Source organism: Bemisia tabaci, chromosome 3 (assembly GCF_918797505.1).
Source record: "Bemisia tabaci chromosome 3, PGI_BMITA_v3".
In the NCBI taxonomy this organism is placed as follows: Eukaryota; Metazoa; Arthropoda; class Insecta; order Hemiptera; family Aleyrodidae; genus Bemisia; species Bemisia tabaci.
The window spans coordinates 17,330,767-17,352,014 of NC_092795.1; the positions used below are offsets into that span (position 1 = coordinate 17,330,767).

The 21,248-nt window shown below is 40.9% G+C and overlaps 1 protein-coding gene across 1 annotated transcript in view; it reads left to right on the top strand.

Moving 5' to 3' along the window:
- Positions 1 to 2,579: 2,579 nt before the first annotated feature.
- Positions 2,580 to 21,248, top strand: part of LOC109044322 (ras-related and estrogen-regulated growth inhibitor) — a 28,757-nt gene continuing 10,088 nt past the window's right edge. Inside the window, exon 1 of the mRNA XM_019061987.2 lies at positions 2,580 to 3,625. Within this exon, the coding sequence (XP_018917532.1) occupies positions 3,529 to 3,625 (97 nt within the window). The 5' untranslated portion in view covers positions 2,580 to 3,528. The remainder of the gene's footprint in view (positions 3,626 to 21,248) is intronic.

Genomic DNA, 21,248 nt, shown 5'->3' on the forward strand with positions numbered 1-21,248 from the left:
CCACACTTTTATTCGATGCAAAAGGAAAAGAGAAGTCCTCCTTCCGAGCGATGCCCGAAGAAGTATTGAAAATTAGATTTTCAGCCAATTTCATGTTCCTAAATAGTTAAATGAAAGGTACCTATATAGGTAGGAAAATGAAATTAAACATTTATGAGTTTCAATTCTTCGCTCCTGCATCCATTTCGATAAGAACCCCATAATTTGATCATCTTGACACTTAACTATTATACCAAGAGCATTTAATTTGATTTATATTCGAGATGCTTTTGTATCATCGTGACAAAATATATACCCGGAAAAACTTGTAAGAAAACACATATGCGCAAGAGAAACTGCTCTCAACTTAGTAAGAGAGTTAAAGATATTGATCTACTTCTAATAAAATAGAGCCCCTGCACCCTGGTAAAAATTGGCGATAGGAGCTGCGTTTCAAAATACCATAGGAGTTCTTATAGCCGACAGAAGAAGGCGATAAAAAATCATATAGCTGGCTGTAGAAAGTGGAAAAAATCATGAGGCCGGGCTACACGAAGCGATAAAAACTTATACAGCCGGGCTATTGTTCCTATCGCCGGGCTTTACACTTTATCGCCTGGCTGTTGCTTTTTCGCCATCGGCTATAAAAGGCTATAAGAAATTGTGTAGAAATTCGTGTGCTTTGTAAATCCTTAAGTTTGTACGGAATCACCTTAAATATTTACGAAACGCACATTATATTTTCCTTTATTATATATTTTTTTTCATCAATTAAAATGAGAATGATCTATACAGAGTGTGCAAACATTTCAAAGTCATGAGTTGAAAAACGCTGACTCCACGAGATTAAATACATATTAAAGCCGAACACAAAGCGGAGCGGCGCGGCGGCGCACTAGCGCCTACAAACCTAACAGGGAAACCTCACGCATTGCGTAATGCGTGAAGTATCCCTGTTAGGTTTGTAGGCGCCAATGCGCGTTTCGCGCTGGCTGTCCGCTCGCCGCGCCGCGCCGTAGCGCACACGGCGCTTGAAGCAACTATTTCACACCTGAGGTATTGCACAGTATCATACGAAATTGAAGGCGTTCCAACATATTAGGAATGGCAGGCACCCTTTAAAAGTACGGAGCTTTCCGCGCAAAATAAATCAAGATACTACGGCCAAAAAAGAGAGCGGTATTCCAAAAATTCAGCAAGTCCTAGCATCCGTAATTAGTAACGTTTAGCATACACTTTATCGCCTGGCTGTTGCTTAATCGCCATCGGCTATAAAAGGCTATGAGAAATTGTGATGCCGGCTATAGAAGCCATTGGAAATCTTACAGCCGGCTGTAGGTCTATGGTATTTTGGAACACAGATTCTACTGTCAATTTTTACCAGGGCATGCGGCGGCATCTATGCCCATGTGTAGGTATTTATGGACTGAGACAGGTGGGTTAATTAGAATGCATTTTGCAATAAGGAACCACTATCTTTGGCTTCTTTATAAAAGCACATATCTGCATAGGGGAACCAATGGCATATATGATGTTTCTAAAATGGTCCAGAAATAGTGGTTCCTTATTGCAAAATGTAATCCAATTAGAATTGACCAGAATTAAACTGAAGACTGAACTCGTTTAAAAGAGCAGAAAAAGCTGTCAAAGTAACCCCAAGAGCCCGAGAGTATGATAAAATATGGGATAAAAATAGATAAAATTGGAACCATTTTAGTGACGTTATCTTCCACTAAATTAAACGGAGACTGGTCAAGAAAAGCAGCATATCATAATGAATCAGGGGGATTTGAAACAAGGTACAATTTGAAATTAAAATTATCTCTTTATGATGAGATACATTGCAATTTTTTTTTAGACACAGCTAATTAATTATCTCTCCGATACAAATTTATGATATGATAACGCACCGACTCTTATTGCGTGCGGTAGAGAAATCCCTCAGACGATGAGTAATTGAGTATACTTTAAAACTACAAAACTCTTTTTCTCAAAGAATGTCTTTGACGATTTAGTCGCGAGGGAAAAGTAGAGATATTTTGAAGTTGTTATGTTAGTTCCCTTCCTCTCAAAAATAAAATACACGGGGAAATTTTGAAACATTGCAACCGAGATACGTGATCGTGAAGTTCAGCTACCGAGGATCCTTTTAAAGAGCACTCAGCCCATTTGTGATACCCATCTATTAAAAACTGAGATAGGTTGTCTAATGTTAATTGCCGCTACCTTTTCCAATTAGCCCTTCCCCTCGCCTCCGCGCACGGGCATAAACTGCACCCGCCAATAGCCATTAGAATATTATGATCCGAGAGTTGGCTGTTTACTTTTATATTTCATTAGCGATAACCGCAAGCTCACAGAAGCAATTGGATCGGTTACAAAATATTTTCAGCTTATTCTTTCTCCCGCCCCTCTTCCCGCCCCTTTCTCCCGCCACGTTACCTCCCCCGCCTTTTCACACTCGCGGCCTGGCATATCGCTCTATCCCTATCACTCCCCCCCTTTGCACGCGGTTGCCAACTTTCGGGAATTCTCGTGAATTTTCTCCGTTGCGAATTGACCGGGAGGAATTCGTCATCTTATCTCCTGGCAACAACGTTCGGTGCTTTCTATAATCATTCGCGACGTTTTATGGGCTAAGCCAGTTTTTCTTCCGACCGTTTTCGTGGATTCATGTTCAACAGGCTCTCGCTCAACAGTCAACAAATAACGCGGTTGTTAAGTGTTTACTTTTGGCGCTAGTGGAGGCTTCTCTTTTAGTCAAACGTTTTGCCGATTAATTTCGGGGGCAACATTTATCGGCACCAGCTTCAACAAGTGAGGGCTCGCTTGGAAAACAATCTTCAGTTGAGGACAACTTTCTCGCATCTCGAGTTGCTCGTGATTTGTGTGTAAAGCACACAACGTTTGATCACCGCGTGAATCAGAAACGAAAAAAGTACAACTAACGTAAACAAATTGCAAAAAAAATTAATAGTTTGATTGTCTTCTGCTCATTAGCATTTCTTCTGTGCTGACTTAAGACAAAAAAGTGATTGTGCGTTTGTTTTTAAACGTGTGTCAAATGTTCGTTTTGATTGAAAAATGGCTTTTAAAATATATCGCTGATCTTTAACATAAGTTTATCAAATATGATAAGTGTAATATTGTTGCCAATACATGCGATACATTGAAATAGTGCAATTTGTGAATTCTCATTTTGGACATTACATCAACTCATGATTTTTTTAGGAAAATAGTCATACGATTCAAATTTTTACTGTGATAATTGATTTGAAAAGGCATAAGTGTAATTTCACTTCTACAATTCATCTGTGCACACGTTGGTCGTCGGTTTTGAATCTGAACTGAAAGTTATCATAGGTTTGCGTTCCTTCAGATAGCACGTTGTTCAGTTTTCCTAATAAACTTGGAAGACCCCGCCGCAGAAAAAAAAATCGAATTCGAAGAGGAAATTCAGACGGCGAAAATCTTGCAGTTCCTGTGATATAGTGTGCAAATTTCAAATTTTTCGAGACATTCATCCAAAAATCTAGCAAAATTTTTCAAATGACTTCGAACGCCATCAAGGGCATTCGACGGAAAAAGTCGACGCTCTCTGAAGTGAAAATTGCCATCGTTGGAGCTCCTGGAGTCGGAAAAAGTGGTAGGTACCTTTATCATCATCATTCTAAGCTCCTTAACTCCTAATAGTTCCATTTTTTTAAATAGGGATAGAATAAAGCAAAATTACCCATTTATTAAAACGGAATATCAAATCGCTCAGTAGTGCAAAAACCGCAATGGGGGGGGGGGGGGGCATAAATTCTCAGATGTAGGAGATTTAGGATGTCTTAATGTGGTTCATACGGAGATTCAGAGAGATTTAAGGAAATTCTTAACACGCCGCCCTAAAAATGACAATTTTAACTACTGTAAATTAAAATTTGGCAGTATAACTTTAGAGATAGACATTTGCAAGGCAAAATACCTCTTATTGATTTTGAAAATTTCAAGATATTTTCGTATCTACCTTAAAATTTGTCGAAATCATAGGATTTTCCCCCGGATTTTTTTTCCAGTGTCACCTCATTGGCATCCCTTATTTTACGGATTTATTCCCGAAGTTTGAAGTTTTCTGTTGAATTTTACTCTTGATTCGTTGAAACTGTCATTTTTATATTATGCCACAAGTATATTAAGGATTCCCCTAAACGTCCTTTAATCGCAATGTGTAAACCATAAGTATGGAGCTTTTTAGGGAAGGAATTGTTTGGGAGAGAATTATGATTACACGCCTAAGGCTCGAACACACTAATGACTGTGGCTCAATCAGGTTCTGTCATCATCGATGCATGAAAGTTAAATTGCAGAAGGGGAATTGAAATTGGACGTATTAATGCTAAAAATGACGGCAAAATCAAGAATATTTCTGCTTACATCAAGTCATTTTTTCGAGGGATAGTCGGATCCATGGGTCTTTTTTCCGTGGGTTTACTCCATTAATATTCACGTATAAGCCATCATTTGAAAACATGATAATAGTAAAATGTGAAAATCATTGATCTGTTGTTGGCAGCTTTTCGATCTGCGATAATGATAAATACCGAAACCAAGGGAACAAAACATCTCGTATTTCTCTGTGTAAACATGACAGCAGTCGAGGGAATTCACGAGAATAAATTATGCTCGTTGAAACTGCATCAAGAACAGCTTCCGTGTTTACGGTGGTCAACAACCACCACCCACCCTTTCGTGATGAAAGTTTACTGCCACGGTCGGGGAATTTCCCGGGCACTTTTCGGGAAGGGACTTCATATGATGCAATCTATTTATTCTGCTTCTGCAGAATACACGTATTGGTAGACATTCCTGTACTCCTGTACAGATATTTTAATACACCTTAGCTATAACTCAGATTTGTATTGCATTACAAAAATCAAATTTTTAATTGATGAATCCTAAGGCCAAGAGGATGCGCCGCACAAGCCGCACATGATAAGTATGAATTCTTTCGGCGGTTGAATTAGATCGTGGCGTCCGTGTGAGCACGGGAAGCACTACCTCCCTTATCTGCACTGGAAAAAAAAAATACATTGGATCTAGAGTCCAGAGACTCTTGAAAACATTTCTCTGATGAAATAGAGCTTTCATACACAGCGCAAACGAAAACGACTCTTCCTGCTAACCGAAGAACAAGTGGATTGCATTTTGCAAAAAGTAACCAGGAGCATTGCATTGTTGCTGAAATTGTGCATCTTCTTTTGTCTTAGAAGAAAAACCTGATTATCCATCAACAGTTCCTATTTTACTCGCTAAAAACTATAAATTTAAGACAAAAATTATTATGTAAATCTCGTATTTTTTCATGATTTCAGTAATTTTATTGCAAAGGATGAAGATGCACATTGCACAGTCTTTGCACACTGGGAAAAAAACACATTTGATCTAGAGTCCAGACTCTTGAAAACGTTGACAAGAAAAAATACTCTTGATTCAATCAGATTTAAGCTTAAATCAAGAGGAAATCCACTCAAATTAAGAGGCTGGGCTCTTGATTTAAGCTTAAATCCGATTGAATCAAGAGTATTTTTTCTTGTCGATGTTTTCAAGAGTCTGGACTCTAGATCCAATGTTTTTTTTCTTTTCTTTTTTTTCTCAAATGCGTTTTCAATAGATAATGTAAAGGTTATGGGTCAGTTGCGCTGGTCACAGAATCGTGTTTTAATGCTTGATTCTTGTAGATTTGCTAAGAATAAGAAGATCTGGCCAAACAGCAACTTTCTACGTTGAATACTACCGAGATATCGCGCCTTGAAAAACTCGATTAATGACGTCATCCACTGCGGTACAGTACATACCATGTTAGTATGCACTACCGCGGTGGATGACGTCAAGAACTCGACTTTTCAAAGCAGGGCCGGATTTACCTACTTGCCGCCCATGGGCCGCCTGTATTTTGCCGCCCCCTTCTCATTCGTCTTGAAACATCAATAAAAACCATCAAGTGAACGTGCCGGAGGGGGAGGGGTGCATAAGAAGCGTTTACCTACTCGTGTTGAATACTTTTTTTGCGAAAGCCCTGTCAACACTATTAGCAAAGTTTCACGGAACTTTGCGCAAAAGTTGAGTTCCGTAAACATATCTCTGTTTGAACAAGGTCCTCCATTTAAAAGAAATGAACCAACAAATTGAAAGAACAAACATAAATGTGGTTTAATAATTTTAACTTCCGCCGCTGCGCCGAGCTGATCGCACTGTGTTTGGCGCAATGCGTGAAGTATTCCTGCAGTCTTGTAGGCGCTACGCGTTTCACGCCAACCGCTCCTGACCGCACTGTGTTTGACGCAATGGGTGAAGTATTCATGCAGTCTTGTAGGCGCTAATATGTGTTACATGTCGACCGCCGTGCCGAGGGCTTGTCCATTTCATCTCAAGTCCTCGTCATCATTCCTCTCTGCGCTGAGCCCCAGGTCAAATTGCGTGTTTAGTTCCTCTCTTAACTCGACTTATTGGACTACATTTTGCAATTCGGAACTATAATTTCTGGCTCACCTGTAAAAACACTTATGTGCATAGGGAAACTAATGGTACATACGCTGTTTCTAAACTGAACCGGAAATTATAGTTCCGAATTGCAAAATGTAGTCCAATTAAAGATGCTGTCTCTTTTATCACCGAAAAACGATAAAATTAGAAATTTCTATATTCTCGGGAAAGAGAGATTTTGTCCCCTTTACTCATTGATAATTTTTTTTCTGAATCCGATTTTTTATATACCTACATTTAAAGAAATTGCAAAATCTGCCGCCCTCTAAATTTGCCGCCATGGGCCGCGGCCCATGTGGCCACCCCCTTAATCCGGCCCTGTTTCAAAGGACGATATCTCGGTTAATATTCAACGTACGTAGAAAGTTGCTGTTTGGACAGATCTTCTTATTTTTAGCTAATCCACAGGAACCAAGTATCAAAGCACGATTCTGTTACCAGCGCAACAGGTCCATTACTCTCTGAGTGCTTATGATTTAAAAGATAGCACAAAAGAATGAGTCGAGTCGAATGTATAGAAAAATCGAAATTTCAGTTATTTCGCATGAGCTGGTCTCCGCGAGGCATTGTCATGGACGCCGAAAGCGAGGCGTTGTTGTGGACGCCAAAGCCCACATTGGGCTGTAGAGCTGGAGAATCAGAAGCAGAGAAGAGTCTCCAAGTATACCACGGAGGGAAGAAATGAGCTCTGGAACTCAATTATTTTTCTTTTCAATGTGTAAAGTTTATTGACGTCACGTGGTGAATGGTATACATAAAAGCGCAAACGTCAAAAGCGAAAAATGCATAGCATAGCCTAATAGCCCTATTGCGCAAAAGGTAGTGTTGAGACTCAACCCAAAAGTGCGAATCCCCAAATAAAGGATATTTTAAGGATTTTATTAAGAATATAATTTTTTTTTAAACGCTTTTACTAGGATTTTATGCGAGTAGGTCGGCTTTCCAGGAATGTTTTTCAAAAAGTTTGCACTTGAACGTTAAAAGTATCTCTCCGAAAAGAGGAAAAAATCCAAACAATAAAGAATGATTCTTTAATTTCGGTCGAAGGAAGCTCTCAAATCTTGCTCAGACATGCCCACATTTTTTGGGATTCCGAGTACCGACAACGTTATAATACACTGAAAGACTGAAACAAGCAATGCATTTTTCGGAAAGTTGACAATGTCTCTATAAAAATCAGTGATTGTTAACTTCATTGGAAAAAATATGTAACACTGAAATTGAGTTGAGTGTAAGAGAAACATGCACCCAAAGCACCCTCGGTTACATCGCATACGACGAACACTGAAGAGTGAACGAATTTCATTGTAACACCTGCATGCAACTATTCGAACTTGGCGGATGTCCGTATTGCATACGCACGCAAGTGAAGGCGTTTTGGCGCTCCTGGCACCTTCACCCGCGGCAGCGGGCTGAACTGCGAGGCCAAAATGATAGATTGCCTTACATCCTTTATACTCGTATAGTCTACGAAGATACCTCCTAAGCACGAATAGCTGGTCTTCAAACCATGCTCAGCACATCGCCATTTGAAAATTGACACTCAAAAAGTGCTCACATCCTAAATGCATGCATGTGTGCAACTAGTTTAGAGTAGTGGATGTCTTTTTAGTGTAAACTAAAAATTATTGAAGGCGATCTGTCATTTTGGATTCTCGTAGTAGAACCCGCTGCCGTGTCACGGCGCAGGTAAAGTAGTGAGTGTTGAGTGCCTGAAGAGTGAAGACGCCTTAATTTCTGAGCTTATGAAACACGAACGTCCGTGGAGCTCGAATAGTTGCATCCAGACGTTGTTATAGAATTCAATTAATGTTCCTTGCTTTGCTTGTTTCATTCACACCTCAACTTAATATTTATTTTTACGCTAAAATTTTAGGGTCGAAACCTAAGGAGATTGGCTATATAGGCATACCTACATCAATATTTTTCCTTGTCTCAGCTCCAATGGTTATTAAAATGACCAGTTTTGCTCAGGTTTTACTCATTACCTTTATGAAACCTCAAAGCTCCAAATTATTAATAACTTGTAGGTTTTTTGACGATTTTTGCTCATCTGATAAATAAAAACGTAGAGGTGGCCTACTTTTGAAATAATCAATTCAATTGCATTATCTCGCGAAAAACTGAAGCAGCAAAATCCATAACTATTAAGACTGAAAAACCATGCTTCAAATAGTGAATTGATCTATTTTTAATGGCTAGACAAGCAAGTAGAGAATCGAGACATTAGTCTCTAGCTATACATAGATCTTTGCTAATAACTCATTAATGACAGCGGAATGTGATGTTCCTCCGAATTTTTTTTTCCTCATGCGAAAAATTTGCGAAGGTGGATGACAGTGACGAGAAAGCGGCAAAAGGTCGAATCTTCTCATCAAATTCTCTTCCTTCCCCTTCCCTTCTCCTTCTTCTTTATTGCTCGCTTGAGGTAATATTCCGCATAAGAGGGAGATCCAAGAAATGTCAAAATTCATGACATTCGACCCACAGCGGAGGGACCGAAGGGAGGGTATGGATGAGGGGGCACGGGAGGCAAGGAGAGATGTACTCTGCCGTGCTAAGGAAAAACGCCGTATGAGTCTTCAGAAGTTGCCCTATCTCCTTCAATAAATAACGAATTTACCGTGAAAATTATCAACAGTTTTCTTAAAAAGTTTTAGACAATTTTGCCCGCAATTTAATTTAAAATATCTGAAAATTTCAAGGAAAAATAAGCATGACTTTCCTCAAAAATACACGTTTTATTCGGAGAAATTTGGCAAATCTTCGAATGCTCATACGGCATTTTTCCTTAGCGCGGTAGTAACTGTTCGCGGGGATACTGGCACCTGCGATCGTTTCCGAAAAGTGTGAATTTTCCCGTTGTCACCACCCCACCGCACCCCTCACCACATTCAGCGGTCTGGACACTTACGTGTGGCAAAGCCCGTCGGTTCAGGAAGGGCATTCATCCAATTTTTAAAATAAATGATTCGGTTTTCTATTCCTGTAATTCTTTTCTTTTTTTCGTCCGAGATTTTTCAACACGAGAAAACGCGTTATTTTTAATTTTATTGAGGCATTGTACATGCCTAGAGCACGCGTCAACGTGTAAACTCGCGAGACACTCAAATAGTTCGAATCGTTTTTAATTTCAAGTCGGGTCGTCGAATACGTAGATTTGGTTCGAAATAGTACATTTTAGTTCTCGCTGATTTGCAGTCAAATCTAATTCCTGAAATCGTTGCAGGGTTCGTAGTGCGATCCGCGTAATTTACATATTTCTCATTTACTGGAATGCTTCTAATCTGGCAAGGATGGAAAGTAGCGTTTGAAACAGATCTGTCACTGAGGTCAGCGCCAAATCACACTGAAGTCAGTGTCGGAAAATACTAAAATCAACGCAAACAACGGATTTTATTATTGTCAGCTGAACTTAAAGAATCAAGCATCAAAACACGATTCTGAGACCAGCGCAACTGACCCATTGAAGGAAATGTGGCAACATCTGAAGGCTGATACGGCGTTTTTCCCAGTAGCGTGGCGTGCTTTGCGATATATCGATTGATCGGCCATTTAAACCTATGGAAAAGTATCGATGAACAGGGTGTTCGCAGCGATCACCTTAATAATCGATCATTTACCACAGCTTCAAATGGGGAAATATCGATATATCGCAAAGCACGCCACGCCACTGGTTTTTCCTTATAGCCCTGTGTCCACTCGTCAAAATGGAAGCTCAAAGTGAATCGATAAATACGATCTGTTCGCGATTGATGATCAAAAAAGAGTCGCGCCGCTCTATTTTGAGTCGCAACACTCATCAATCGCATCAAGTCCCGACTTTAAGCCCATTATCGTTGAAATCGATTCACTTTAAGCTTCCATTTTGACGCCATTTTTACGAGTGGAGGCAGCGCTTATCACGGCAGTATGAGTGATCGGTGCATGCCGTCCGATTGTTCCGCCGTGGATAAGTGCGGGTCGGGGGCGGGGAGGAGATGAGTCAAATTTGGATGGAGTGGGCCTATATTTAGCCGATCTCGGATCCGCTGCACAAAATTTCACGCATAAACGGAAGAATAAACGATCGGAGAATGACGCAAGCCGTCGATCGCCGCCAGTGTTCGCACGTTTTATTGGGTGCCAAAGTCGGTGCTCGCGCCAAACTTGCTTCCGATCCCGCTCACCCGCCGGGGGGGGGGGGTGCGGGGGAAGTTCTCGCTCTCCGGAGGAATCTTCACACAATTACGCAAGTTTACGGCCTCTTCTCCTACGTAGAGTGGAACAATGCCCCTCCTTATTCGACGCGAATCGGGGAAATATTGCCCTTCAAGGAGCGTAGATCGTATTCGATAGTAGCTCGATGTATCGATTGGCTCAAAACAATGAGCATAACCTCAAACAAATTATTTTAGGATTTAGTTTGGAAAAGCTGAAAATGAGAAAATTCCTAACAATTTCACTTTTCATCGCCATTTGATACTCGAGAGAATAAAAATTCGATCACAAAAGACCCGTTACCCAAGATTTCTAAATTGACTTTTGAGGCTATGGTTACATATTGAACTAATCGATATCAATATAATCTCACCTGTGTGATCTGTCGAATACGATCTGTAAAAACCATCAAGTGAACGTGCCGGTGGGGTAGGGGTGTATAAGAAGCGTTTAACTCGTGTTGGGTACATTTTTTGTAAAAGCCCTGTCAACACTAACAAAAGTTCAGTTCCGTAAACCCATCCCTGTTTGGACAAGGCCTTCTATTTATAAAAAAGAACGAAAAAATTACGAAAGAACAAACATAAATGTGGTTGAAAATTTTAACTTCCACCGCCGCGCCGACCGCACTGTGTTGGCGCAATGCGTGAAGTATTTATGCAGTCTTGTAGGCGCTATGCGTTTCACGCCGACCGCTGCTGACCACACTGTTTGGCGCAATGCGTGAAGTATTCATGTAGTCTTGTAGGCACTATGCGTTGCAAGCCGACTGCTGCTGACCGCAGTGTGTTTGACTCAATGCGTGACGTATTCATGCAGTCTATAATTCCTAACAATTTCACTTTTCATCGCCATTTGATACTCGAGAGAATGAAAATTCGATCACAAAGGACCCGTTACCCAAGATTTCTAAATTTATTGACGTTTGAGGCTATGTTTACATATTGAACTGATCGATATCAATACAATCTTGCCTGTTTCATGTATCGAATACGATCTATTGAACATGATCTTGATGATCCCTCCTTCTTCCTCCTCAAACGCTGATGATTGAACCGAAGTTTCCAGCTTGGAAGTCGGGAAGTCCATCTCCGCCTATTTTTTAATCCCTCTCAAAAGCATATTACTTAGCAGCAGTTCATAGTATTTTTTTCTCTTTTTTACCTTTCGACCTCCAAGAGATATATTTATCTCTTCAGACTAGATTTTAGAGATATTTCCGAAGATCCTTCCTCTCGCATGAAAATTTCTATTTGCTACCACAAAATTACTAAAAATCACTCTAAAATCTTCAATTTTATCATTTTGAACGGATACATATCCATCCTCTTTGTCACAAATGTAGAGTTTTCTTTTATTTCCTTTTTCCTAGTGCCAATTTTATCAAAATTTCTGGTGACGACAGACAAGAACACTTTAATTTTTATTTAATTGGTTTCTTCGGCCACCCGAATTTTTTTATTGTAGAATTTACAATCTGAAAGAGTCGGGTATGAGAATCTTTTCATTTTTTTGGTATTTCTTTCGTCGACGCGGGCCTCAGAGAACGCGAAGCGCCCTCTGGGGGTTGGGCCGCGTAGCAGCCAGGGGGCATAGCCCCCTAGTATATTCATATGTAGTCAGTGTGTGTCGAGCGAGCGCTCGTGCTAAAAATTTACGTAGCGCTCTTTCGCTTATTAACGATGCGCGGAGATCACACAAAAATTGAGCGCGAGTCAAATCAGGTGAAGGGCGCGTCGGAACTTAACGGCAAAGCCGCGGCAAGAACATATCGTCGGACAATTACGACTTACGACTTACAGGAGTATCTCTGCCAACGTGCGCCAGCGGCAGCTTAGCGGCTTTGCACGATGATATACATGGGAATGAAAGAGCGAGAATCGTCACGCGGGTTGATTCGCTAAATGAAGAAAATTTTCACGAAGCCGATTTGCTCAGTGTTCAAAAACCAAACTTGCGCGTCATCTGATAAACCCTAGAATGTGACCGTTCTTACGGAGCTCAGAGCTCATCTGAAAAGAAATTTGTGAGGTTTCAACATCGACTAGTTCAATTGATAGGATCTCATGTCAATCCGGTTGAAATCTGACAACTTCGGACGAATGCATGTGCCAAATAATCGAGCGTCTCAACTCATAGTCGCCCAGATGTTTTTTTTCGTGAATTATCCATTATGCACGCGGTATCTGTTTCTTTTGGATAAGGACCCTGGTTTCTTGATGAAGAGGGGACTTGTCAGTTTTTCAGATGGGCTCTGAGACGCCAGTATCTTATACGATTCAGGGTTCATTTGGAAGAGCATGTGTTCGTGTTCCTCTCGAAAAGATACGAGTTTGATCGACTGGGCAGTTAATAATAGACGATGTTTGTACTGAAATGATCTCTGTCAAATTGGACGTATTTATCCTAGAAGGAGTTATGTTGCACACAAACTATGTACACACAATGCAAGAATTTGCGATTTGACTGTTGATTCATAGGTAAAAGTTCGCGAGATACTCGATAGTGCCACTGGTTTTCTCTGAAATTAACTCCCAAGCTCATAAAAAGCTCTCAAGTTGAGGGCGTAAATGGAGGGATAGCCCACGCTATCCTGAGTGTCCACCTCTACATCAAGACAAACTATCCATGCAAAGATAGGGAGCAAATACATTGACAGGGCTGCCACTTTATTTGGGGACTCTAAAATTGAAAACACGGCAACACTACTAATGTATTTGCTCCCCATCTTTGCATGGAGAGTTTGTCTTGATGTAGAGGTGGACTCTCAAGATAGCGTGAGATATCCCCTCCATTTTGGCCTCAACTTGAGAGCTTTTTTTGAGCTTGGGAGTTGATTTCAGAGAAAACCAGTGGCACCATCGTGGTTTTGCGAACTTTTACACATGAAACGATAGTCAAATCGCAAATTCCTCACACATGCAACATCTCCATTCTTCTTAGCTTAAATACGTCCAATTGTTTGTTGGGAAGCTACGTCTCTGCGCTGAGGAATTGCGCGTTTTACTGCAAGGCAGTGGCGCAACATTCGAGTCATCACTCGCATCAGTGGAGATCGAGGCGTGAATGATCGATTATCGATATTTCCCCCGTTTGAAGCTCTGGAAAAGAATCGATTATTAAGATGTTCGTTGCGAACACCCTCTTTGTCGATCCTTATCCATAAGTTAAAATGTCGGATCAAACGATATATCGCAAAGCACGCCACGCCACTGACTCGCACACCATGTCTCATGCTCGGCTTCGAGCAGAAGATCACGCTCAAATTCCACCTAATTAATAATTTAAAAAATGGACCACCAGACAAGGTGCAAATTTCAGCATTCTGATACATGTTTCTCAACCAAAATTTTACGTAGAACACGATGCGCAAAACGGGAATTATAAAAATCAACTCCTTACGAAGCTATTTAATGATTTTTGATGCGTGAATTCAAACCACCCGCTCATGAAAACTCAATGCTCTACGTGATTCACATCGAGCGCTAAACGTTATCATGACAGTCTCTGCGATTTAAATAAGATCTGGCAACCTCAATCTTGACACTTTGGCTCCGCTATAGCAAATTGCTGATAGTTTGAAAATCCCTCGTAAACAATGTGAAATAAAAAACGTTAATATCTTTGTTAGGAGTTGGTTTCAGTAACTTTCGTTGTGCGAATCGTGTTTTACGTGAAACTCTGGTTAATAAATATGTATCAGACTGCTTAAATTCTTACCTTCTCTAAGTGGTCCATCGACCGACTACACTGCGTTTGGCGCAATGCGAGAAGTATTCATGCAGTCTTGTAGGCGCTAATATGGGCCATACGCCGACCGCACTGTTTGGCGCAATGCATGAAGTATTCCTAAAGTCTTGCAGGCGCTAATACACGTTTAACGCCGGCCGCACTGCGTTTGGCGCGATTATTCGAACTCGCGTTAGAATAATCGCGGAATCGAATAATACAGCTGAAAAAGCCCATGTTGTGTTTCGATGCCGTGTGAGCATTCCAACGTTGACTCATGTAGAGCTTTGAGTTTCTTGTGAGCGGACAGTTAAAATTCCTCGTGAACAATGGGAAATAAAAACGTTAATATTTTCGTTAGGAGTTGGTTTCAGTAACTTCCTTTGTGCGAATCGTGTTCTACGTGAAATTCTGGATAAGGAACATGTATCAGAATGCTTAAATTCGTGATTTGTCTAGTGGTCCATTGTTCTTATTGAATATTCACTCTCTCAGAAAACAGTCACTGAATGGACTGCGTTTTGCAATTAAAAACTATAATTTTTGCCTCGCCCATGAAAACGCCTGTATAAACAGGGAAACTAATGGCACATAATTATGTTCTTTATAAAATTAGCGAAAAATAGTAGCTCCTAATTGCAAAAGAGTCCAAATGTCTATTTCTTGTCTCAATCCACACTTCTTCTAAATAAATTTGCTAACTTCAACAATATCGGGCGAGAATCTTAACAAAGACTTCATTTTGCTAGTCTCCGCCACTGCACGTAGATTCATGTACGTGCATTCAGGCTCGCGATGCTACAGATTTCCTGTCGCGAATTTGATTTCGTCGAAAGACCGGATGGTCATCGTTTTTGTTCCAAATTCTGTGCGATATATGAGGATTCTTTTTTAAAAATGTCGCAAAGAACGTCAAATAATTTTTCTCAAAGGGGAAAAACAATACAAATACATATGTAAACTCCAAGCAAAGGATGACTCATTAAAGTGCGTCAAAGGAAATTGCATATCGCGTGCTTAGATAACTCATTTTTTTGGCGATTTTCGATGGCCGACAAAATTGTGTTGCTTTTATATAATACAAATGAAAAAATTAAACACTAAGAAGTGGCCCGAAACTTGTTTAAATAATACATTTCTCGAAAAATAACAATTTTGCGATTAAAAATCGGTACAGCTAACAGGGCCGGATTAAGGGGGTGGCCAGTTGGCCACATGGGCCGCGGCCCATGGCGGCAAATTTAGGGAGCGGAAAATTTTGCATTTTTTTTTAAATGTAGTTATAAAAAAAATCGGATTCAGAAAAAAAAATTATCAATAAGAAAAGGAAACAAAATCTCTCTTTCTTAAGAGTATAGTAATTTCTAATTTTGTCGTTTTTCGGTGATAGAAAGAGACAGCATCTTTAATTAGTCGAGTTTAGAGAGGAACTAAAAACACGCAATATTTTGCCTGGAGCTCAGCGCAGAGAGGAATGATGACGAGGACTTGAAATGAAAAGGACAATCCCTCGGCGCGGTGGTCAGCATGTAACACATATTAGTGCCTACAAGACTGGCATGAATAACTTCACCCCATTGCGCCAAACACAGTGCGGTCACGCGGTCAGGAGCGGTTGGCGTGAGATGCATAGCGCCTACAAGACTGCAGGAATACTTCACACATTGCGCCAAAACACAGTGCGATCAGCGCGGGCCGCGACGCGGCGCAGCGCCGGAAGTTAAAAATTATTAAACCACATTTATGTTTGTTTCTTTCATAATTTTTTCGGTTCATTCTTCATTAAATAGAGGATCTTGACCACACAGAGATAGGTTTACGGAAACTTTACTTTCGCGTCTAACTCCCCCCCACCCCACACTTTCTTTTTTCTCTTCTTTATGATCATCTATCTCTGTCTCTTCATCTTCTTGAATTTCCTATTCCTCCTCCTCCTCCTCCTCCTCGTCTTCTTCTTCTTCTTCTTCTTCTTGCTTGTCCTCTTTATATTTTGTCGTTGTATTTTTCGTTAGTCGAATTCTCTTTAGCGGAAAACCGAAGAAACATTTGCTTCTGAGAATAAGATGCAATTTTCCGTTTCCAGGTGAAGAGTGAAGAGTGTATACTCTATGAATCTGTTAAATAGCGTTACATAAGTTTTATTCATTTTATTTTCAAAGAGGAAGCTGTAATTAAAAAAGTTTAATACTCTCTTTAACGGTCTAGCCGAAGACATAAAGATCAGGAAGGAAGGGAATTCTCAGGGAGGGGGTGGTGACGAAAAATTAAGTATCGTATTTTCCGATGAAGAGACATGACTCTTGGGTAAACCTTGAAAGCGATGGACGAAGGTCTGTATTTACGTTTAGCACACATAAATTGTTGAACACTGTATCTTGGCAGCAAGCGCGGCGCGGGTGACTGCAAAAATGACGATTAAGTAACAACGAAGTTTTACGTGCTTTTAATTACTATTTTAATTCACTGCCCCCTGCACTGTACCTTTCACCACAAGTAGTCGTTTTGCGCTCGCCACGCTACGCTGTTGCCAGACTTTATCAGAAGTAAACAAATGAGCTTGTAGCGAATAGATGTGGGAAGTTTTACAAAATTTCAAGCAGTACTTTCTTGACATTTTTGGGAATGCATTCCGCAGATCAAGAAACGCTTAAAATAGCGGTACCTGGAGTTTGAAACTTGGACGTATTTCTATCAAACGGAACTATGTGCATTAAGATATGAGCCCTGAGACCCATAAGAATACATGCATAACAGGGCTCACGCCATAGTGCACGTAGTTCCGTTTGACAGAAATGCGTGCAATTGTCATGCTCCTCACTCACCTTCCTTAGTGCGTTTTCCATCGGTCATTTTCTTAACAACAATGTCGCCCCATCGCCCGCTCCTTGAATTGAGTAAATTGAAAAGGTATCATTCATTCTGAATTAACAAATTTAACATTTTGTGAAATTTTTTCACCGTTCGCAATTTCAATTTGAAACTTGAGAGGAAGCAAATGTTCAAGAGTTTCCTCGGAATATTAACTCAAAAGCACAATAGGTGTATTGGCAAAGTCTGAAATCTACACAACCCTTCAAAATCTGCGTAATTAATCTAAGCATTTTTCAGTTTATCCCTTCCGAAGTTACATCTATTGTTATAAATACGGGACGAAATTTCGGTGTGTATTTTATTCGAGATCCTTCATAGGTCCCAAATAACCTGAGTATCATGAACTCTATACTTCAAAATTGACTCAGAGCTCAGGAAGCTATTAATTCTTTACATAGAGAGGAACATGTTGAAGGTCATTAAACGAGAAGATGAAAAATGCGCAAAAATCTTACGCAGATTCTATAATAAAGAATGAATTTCGGACTGTCAATAACGCTCATCTTCCTTTCTCACCGTTTGACGTACAGGATGAAGGATGACTCTTATTTTTTCGGCTCCGTCTAAAGTTGGAGACGGACCCATTGAGCTTTGTGAAAATTCGAGAATTTCCTGCTAAATCGACAGTACCGCTTGAACATAATGGCATCTCTTCAGATCGTTGGATCTCCTCTCGCACAAACACAGACCCTTACATATTGTTGCTGTTGTCGGGGTTTGAGCTCGAGCGAGGAAAACACTAATTACGCTAAGCGGACCGAGTTGTGCTTCGACTCGTTCAATTCTTTCAACGCATTCGGTCTTACTCCCAAAAATACCTCCGGAATTATTCTAATGCACCCACGTGGTCTGGGCGGATTTTCGTGCGCCCAAGTATAGACTCGGAAGTTCGAAAATAGACGTGGTCCAAGTCGAAATGTTTGCACTCCTCCGGAGCGGGTCCTTCCGCGGGCGGACGCTTTGTCACTCACCGAAGGACGCGCCAAAATCTGGTGTCGCGGGTGGAAGGAGAGGGCGCGTGCGGCATGCGGCGTGACCGCGTGTAACATGTAGCAGCCCCGCTGTTTTACTCCGAGTTACGTCGTTGAGGAATGGTTATTTATAAGTCATCGATTCGGTGTCACCGTCAGCCTCTGTCGACTTGAAGTAGAATGTCTTCATAGGGAGACTATGACCAGTGCAGGATCAGTGGACGTATTTCTATCAAACGGAACTAAGCGCCAATTGAAGTTCCTTTTGAGGAATTTTGAATCCCGGATAGCGCGTTCTGTCAAACGGACCTAAGCGCCATAAAAAAGCATTGCGAGTATAGGACGGAATAAGCCGGACACCCGATTCCGCCGCCAATCCAAGCCTCCCTCTACTTCCTCACCCTATGGCGCTTAGGTCCGTTTGATAGAAATACGTCCAATTGGAAGTATTTGTGATAAACGAAACTAGAGACGTGCGGGAAAGAAGGGGTGTGCTCGTTAGTTGAGGGTCGTAGAAATGAATGGGAATGGAGATGTTGCATGTGTGAGGAATTTGCGATTTGACTATTGATTCATGTGTAAAAGTTCGCGAGAAACATGATGGTGCCACTGGTTTTCTCTGAAATCAACTCCCTAGCTCTAAAAAAGCTCTCAAGTTGCGGCCAAAATGGAGGGAATATCCCACGCTATCCTGAGAGTCCACCTCTACATCGAGACAAACTCTCGGAACTCCTCTCGCCTTGTATACCCATTTGTTTTTTGTATTATAGTGTGCTTTTATTGTTGTCTGCATCAGGGCCGGATTTACCTACTTACCGCCCGTGGGCCGCCTGTATTTTGCCACCCCCTTCTCATTCGTTTTAAAACATCAATAAAAACCATCAAATGAACGCACCAGCGGGGAAGGGGTGCACAAGACGCGTTTACTTGTGTTGAACACATTTTTTGGAAAAGTCCTGACAACACTACTAGCAAAAGTTCACGGAACTTTGCGCAAAAGTTAAGTCTTGTAAACCTATCTCTGTGTGGACAAGGCCTTCCATTCATAAGGAATTAACGAAAAAATTATGAGAGATCAAACATAAATGTGGTTTAAAGATTTTATCTTCTTCCGCCGCGCCGCGCAGACCGCACCAGGTTTGGCGCAATGCGTGAAGTATTCCGACAGTCTTGTAGGCGCTATGAGTTTCACGCCGACCGCTGCTGAACACACAGTGTTTGACGCAATGCGTGAAGTATTCACGCAGTCTTGTAGGCGCTATGCGTTTCACGCTGATCGCACTGTGTTTGCCGCAATGCGTGAAGTATTTGTGCAGTCATGCAGGGGCTAATATGTGTTACATGCCGATCGCTGCGCCGAGGGCTTCTCCTTATCATATCAAGTCCTCGTCATCGTTTCTCTCTAAGTCGCGCCGTTCCAGGCCAACTTGCGTGTTTGGTTTCTCTCTTAACTCGACTGATTAAAGGTGTTGTCTCTTGTATCACTGAAAGACGACGAAAGTAGAAATTACTATGCTCTCGGAAAATTAGAGATTTTGTCGCCTTTTCTCGTTTGTAATTTTTTTTCTAAATTCGAATTTTCTGTACCTACATTTAAAAAAATTTCAAAATTTGCCGCCCCCTCTAGATTTGCCGCCATGGGACGCGGCCCATGTGGCCACCCCCTTAATCTGGCCCTGGTCTGCATTCGGGCTATTGTGTGTCTCTCTATCTTATCACGTTGTTATTCATTAGCACAGTTGTACTGAGCCCTCAATCTCGCACACAGACCTCCCCGGCCGACAAAGTCGTATCGTTAAACTGAGTCTTTGGCTGGCTTTATAGAACTGATACCTCGAGGTGTAGAATTGATCATCGGTTCATCGAACTTAAGTCCGATCCGTCAACCACAGAGATTGGTTTCCCGAGTTTTGGGATCGTGTTTGTGGGTCAAAAGTGACTGAATTACTGGAAGGGGGGGGGGGGTGTTTCCAGGAAAGCGCGGGAGCATGATGCGCTATGCGTGGTGCAGAGGCAGACACAATATTTCAAAATGACTTTGACCTTTTGCCAAAACTAACTGTGACAGATCCCGATGCGCGACGCCGCGCGAAGCCCAATCGCACGCGCGTCGCCGCTCATGGGACCCCGATCCGATTTTACCAAAATTCTCAGATCCGCCGATTTTATCAGACGTTTCCAAATATATTGAAATGTTCATTCGTCCCAGTGGCAACGAATGCAGGAATCTGACGTAGTCCGGAAGGGGAGGGGGGGGGGGGGTTTACAGGTTCATCCTCATGACTGGATGATTTTCCTTGAAAAACGTCATGTTTTGTGATTTTTAGAAATTCTTTACCATTTCGCTTGCCCCATGAGAAATTTTTGACCGTGAATCGCCCTCCCCATAAAAAAAGGTCTATCTATGCTCCTGATGGGGATGGGAAAAGAAAAATTAAAAAAAATTCGTTCATTTTTAAAAAGACAACTCTGCGAAAATTTACTGAAATGTTTTTGTTAGAAACCCCTCTTTAAAAGTCTCTTTAGGCAAAATTTACAAGATATAAAATGTATGTGAGAGAAGTGTTTAAAAGACCTCTTACATAACTACGGGTTTTAAACACTCAACATTTTAAAAAATATGGATTTTTTAAAAATACTTTTTGCTTACCTTGAACTAGACTTTAATTTCACTGAAGAATATTCAAAAAGATTTTCCCAAAACATCATTTTTAACATTTTTCTATAAGAGTTTCTGAAATATGTCTCTGCATGAGCGGTCATTGTTAATACTTGAAATCCACGTACAATCAAACATAGCTTGTTTCATAAAGTAGAATGAACTAAGTTTATCGACCTTAAAATTATCTTGAATGGTGTAGAGGATTCTCGGCTAAGTATTCAAAACCGTATATACTTTTGTATCTTCTTCAGTATGAATAAGATGCTGATCGTCGCTAAATAAAATTAACTAACTAACTATTTTTCTTC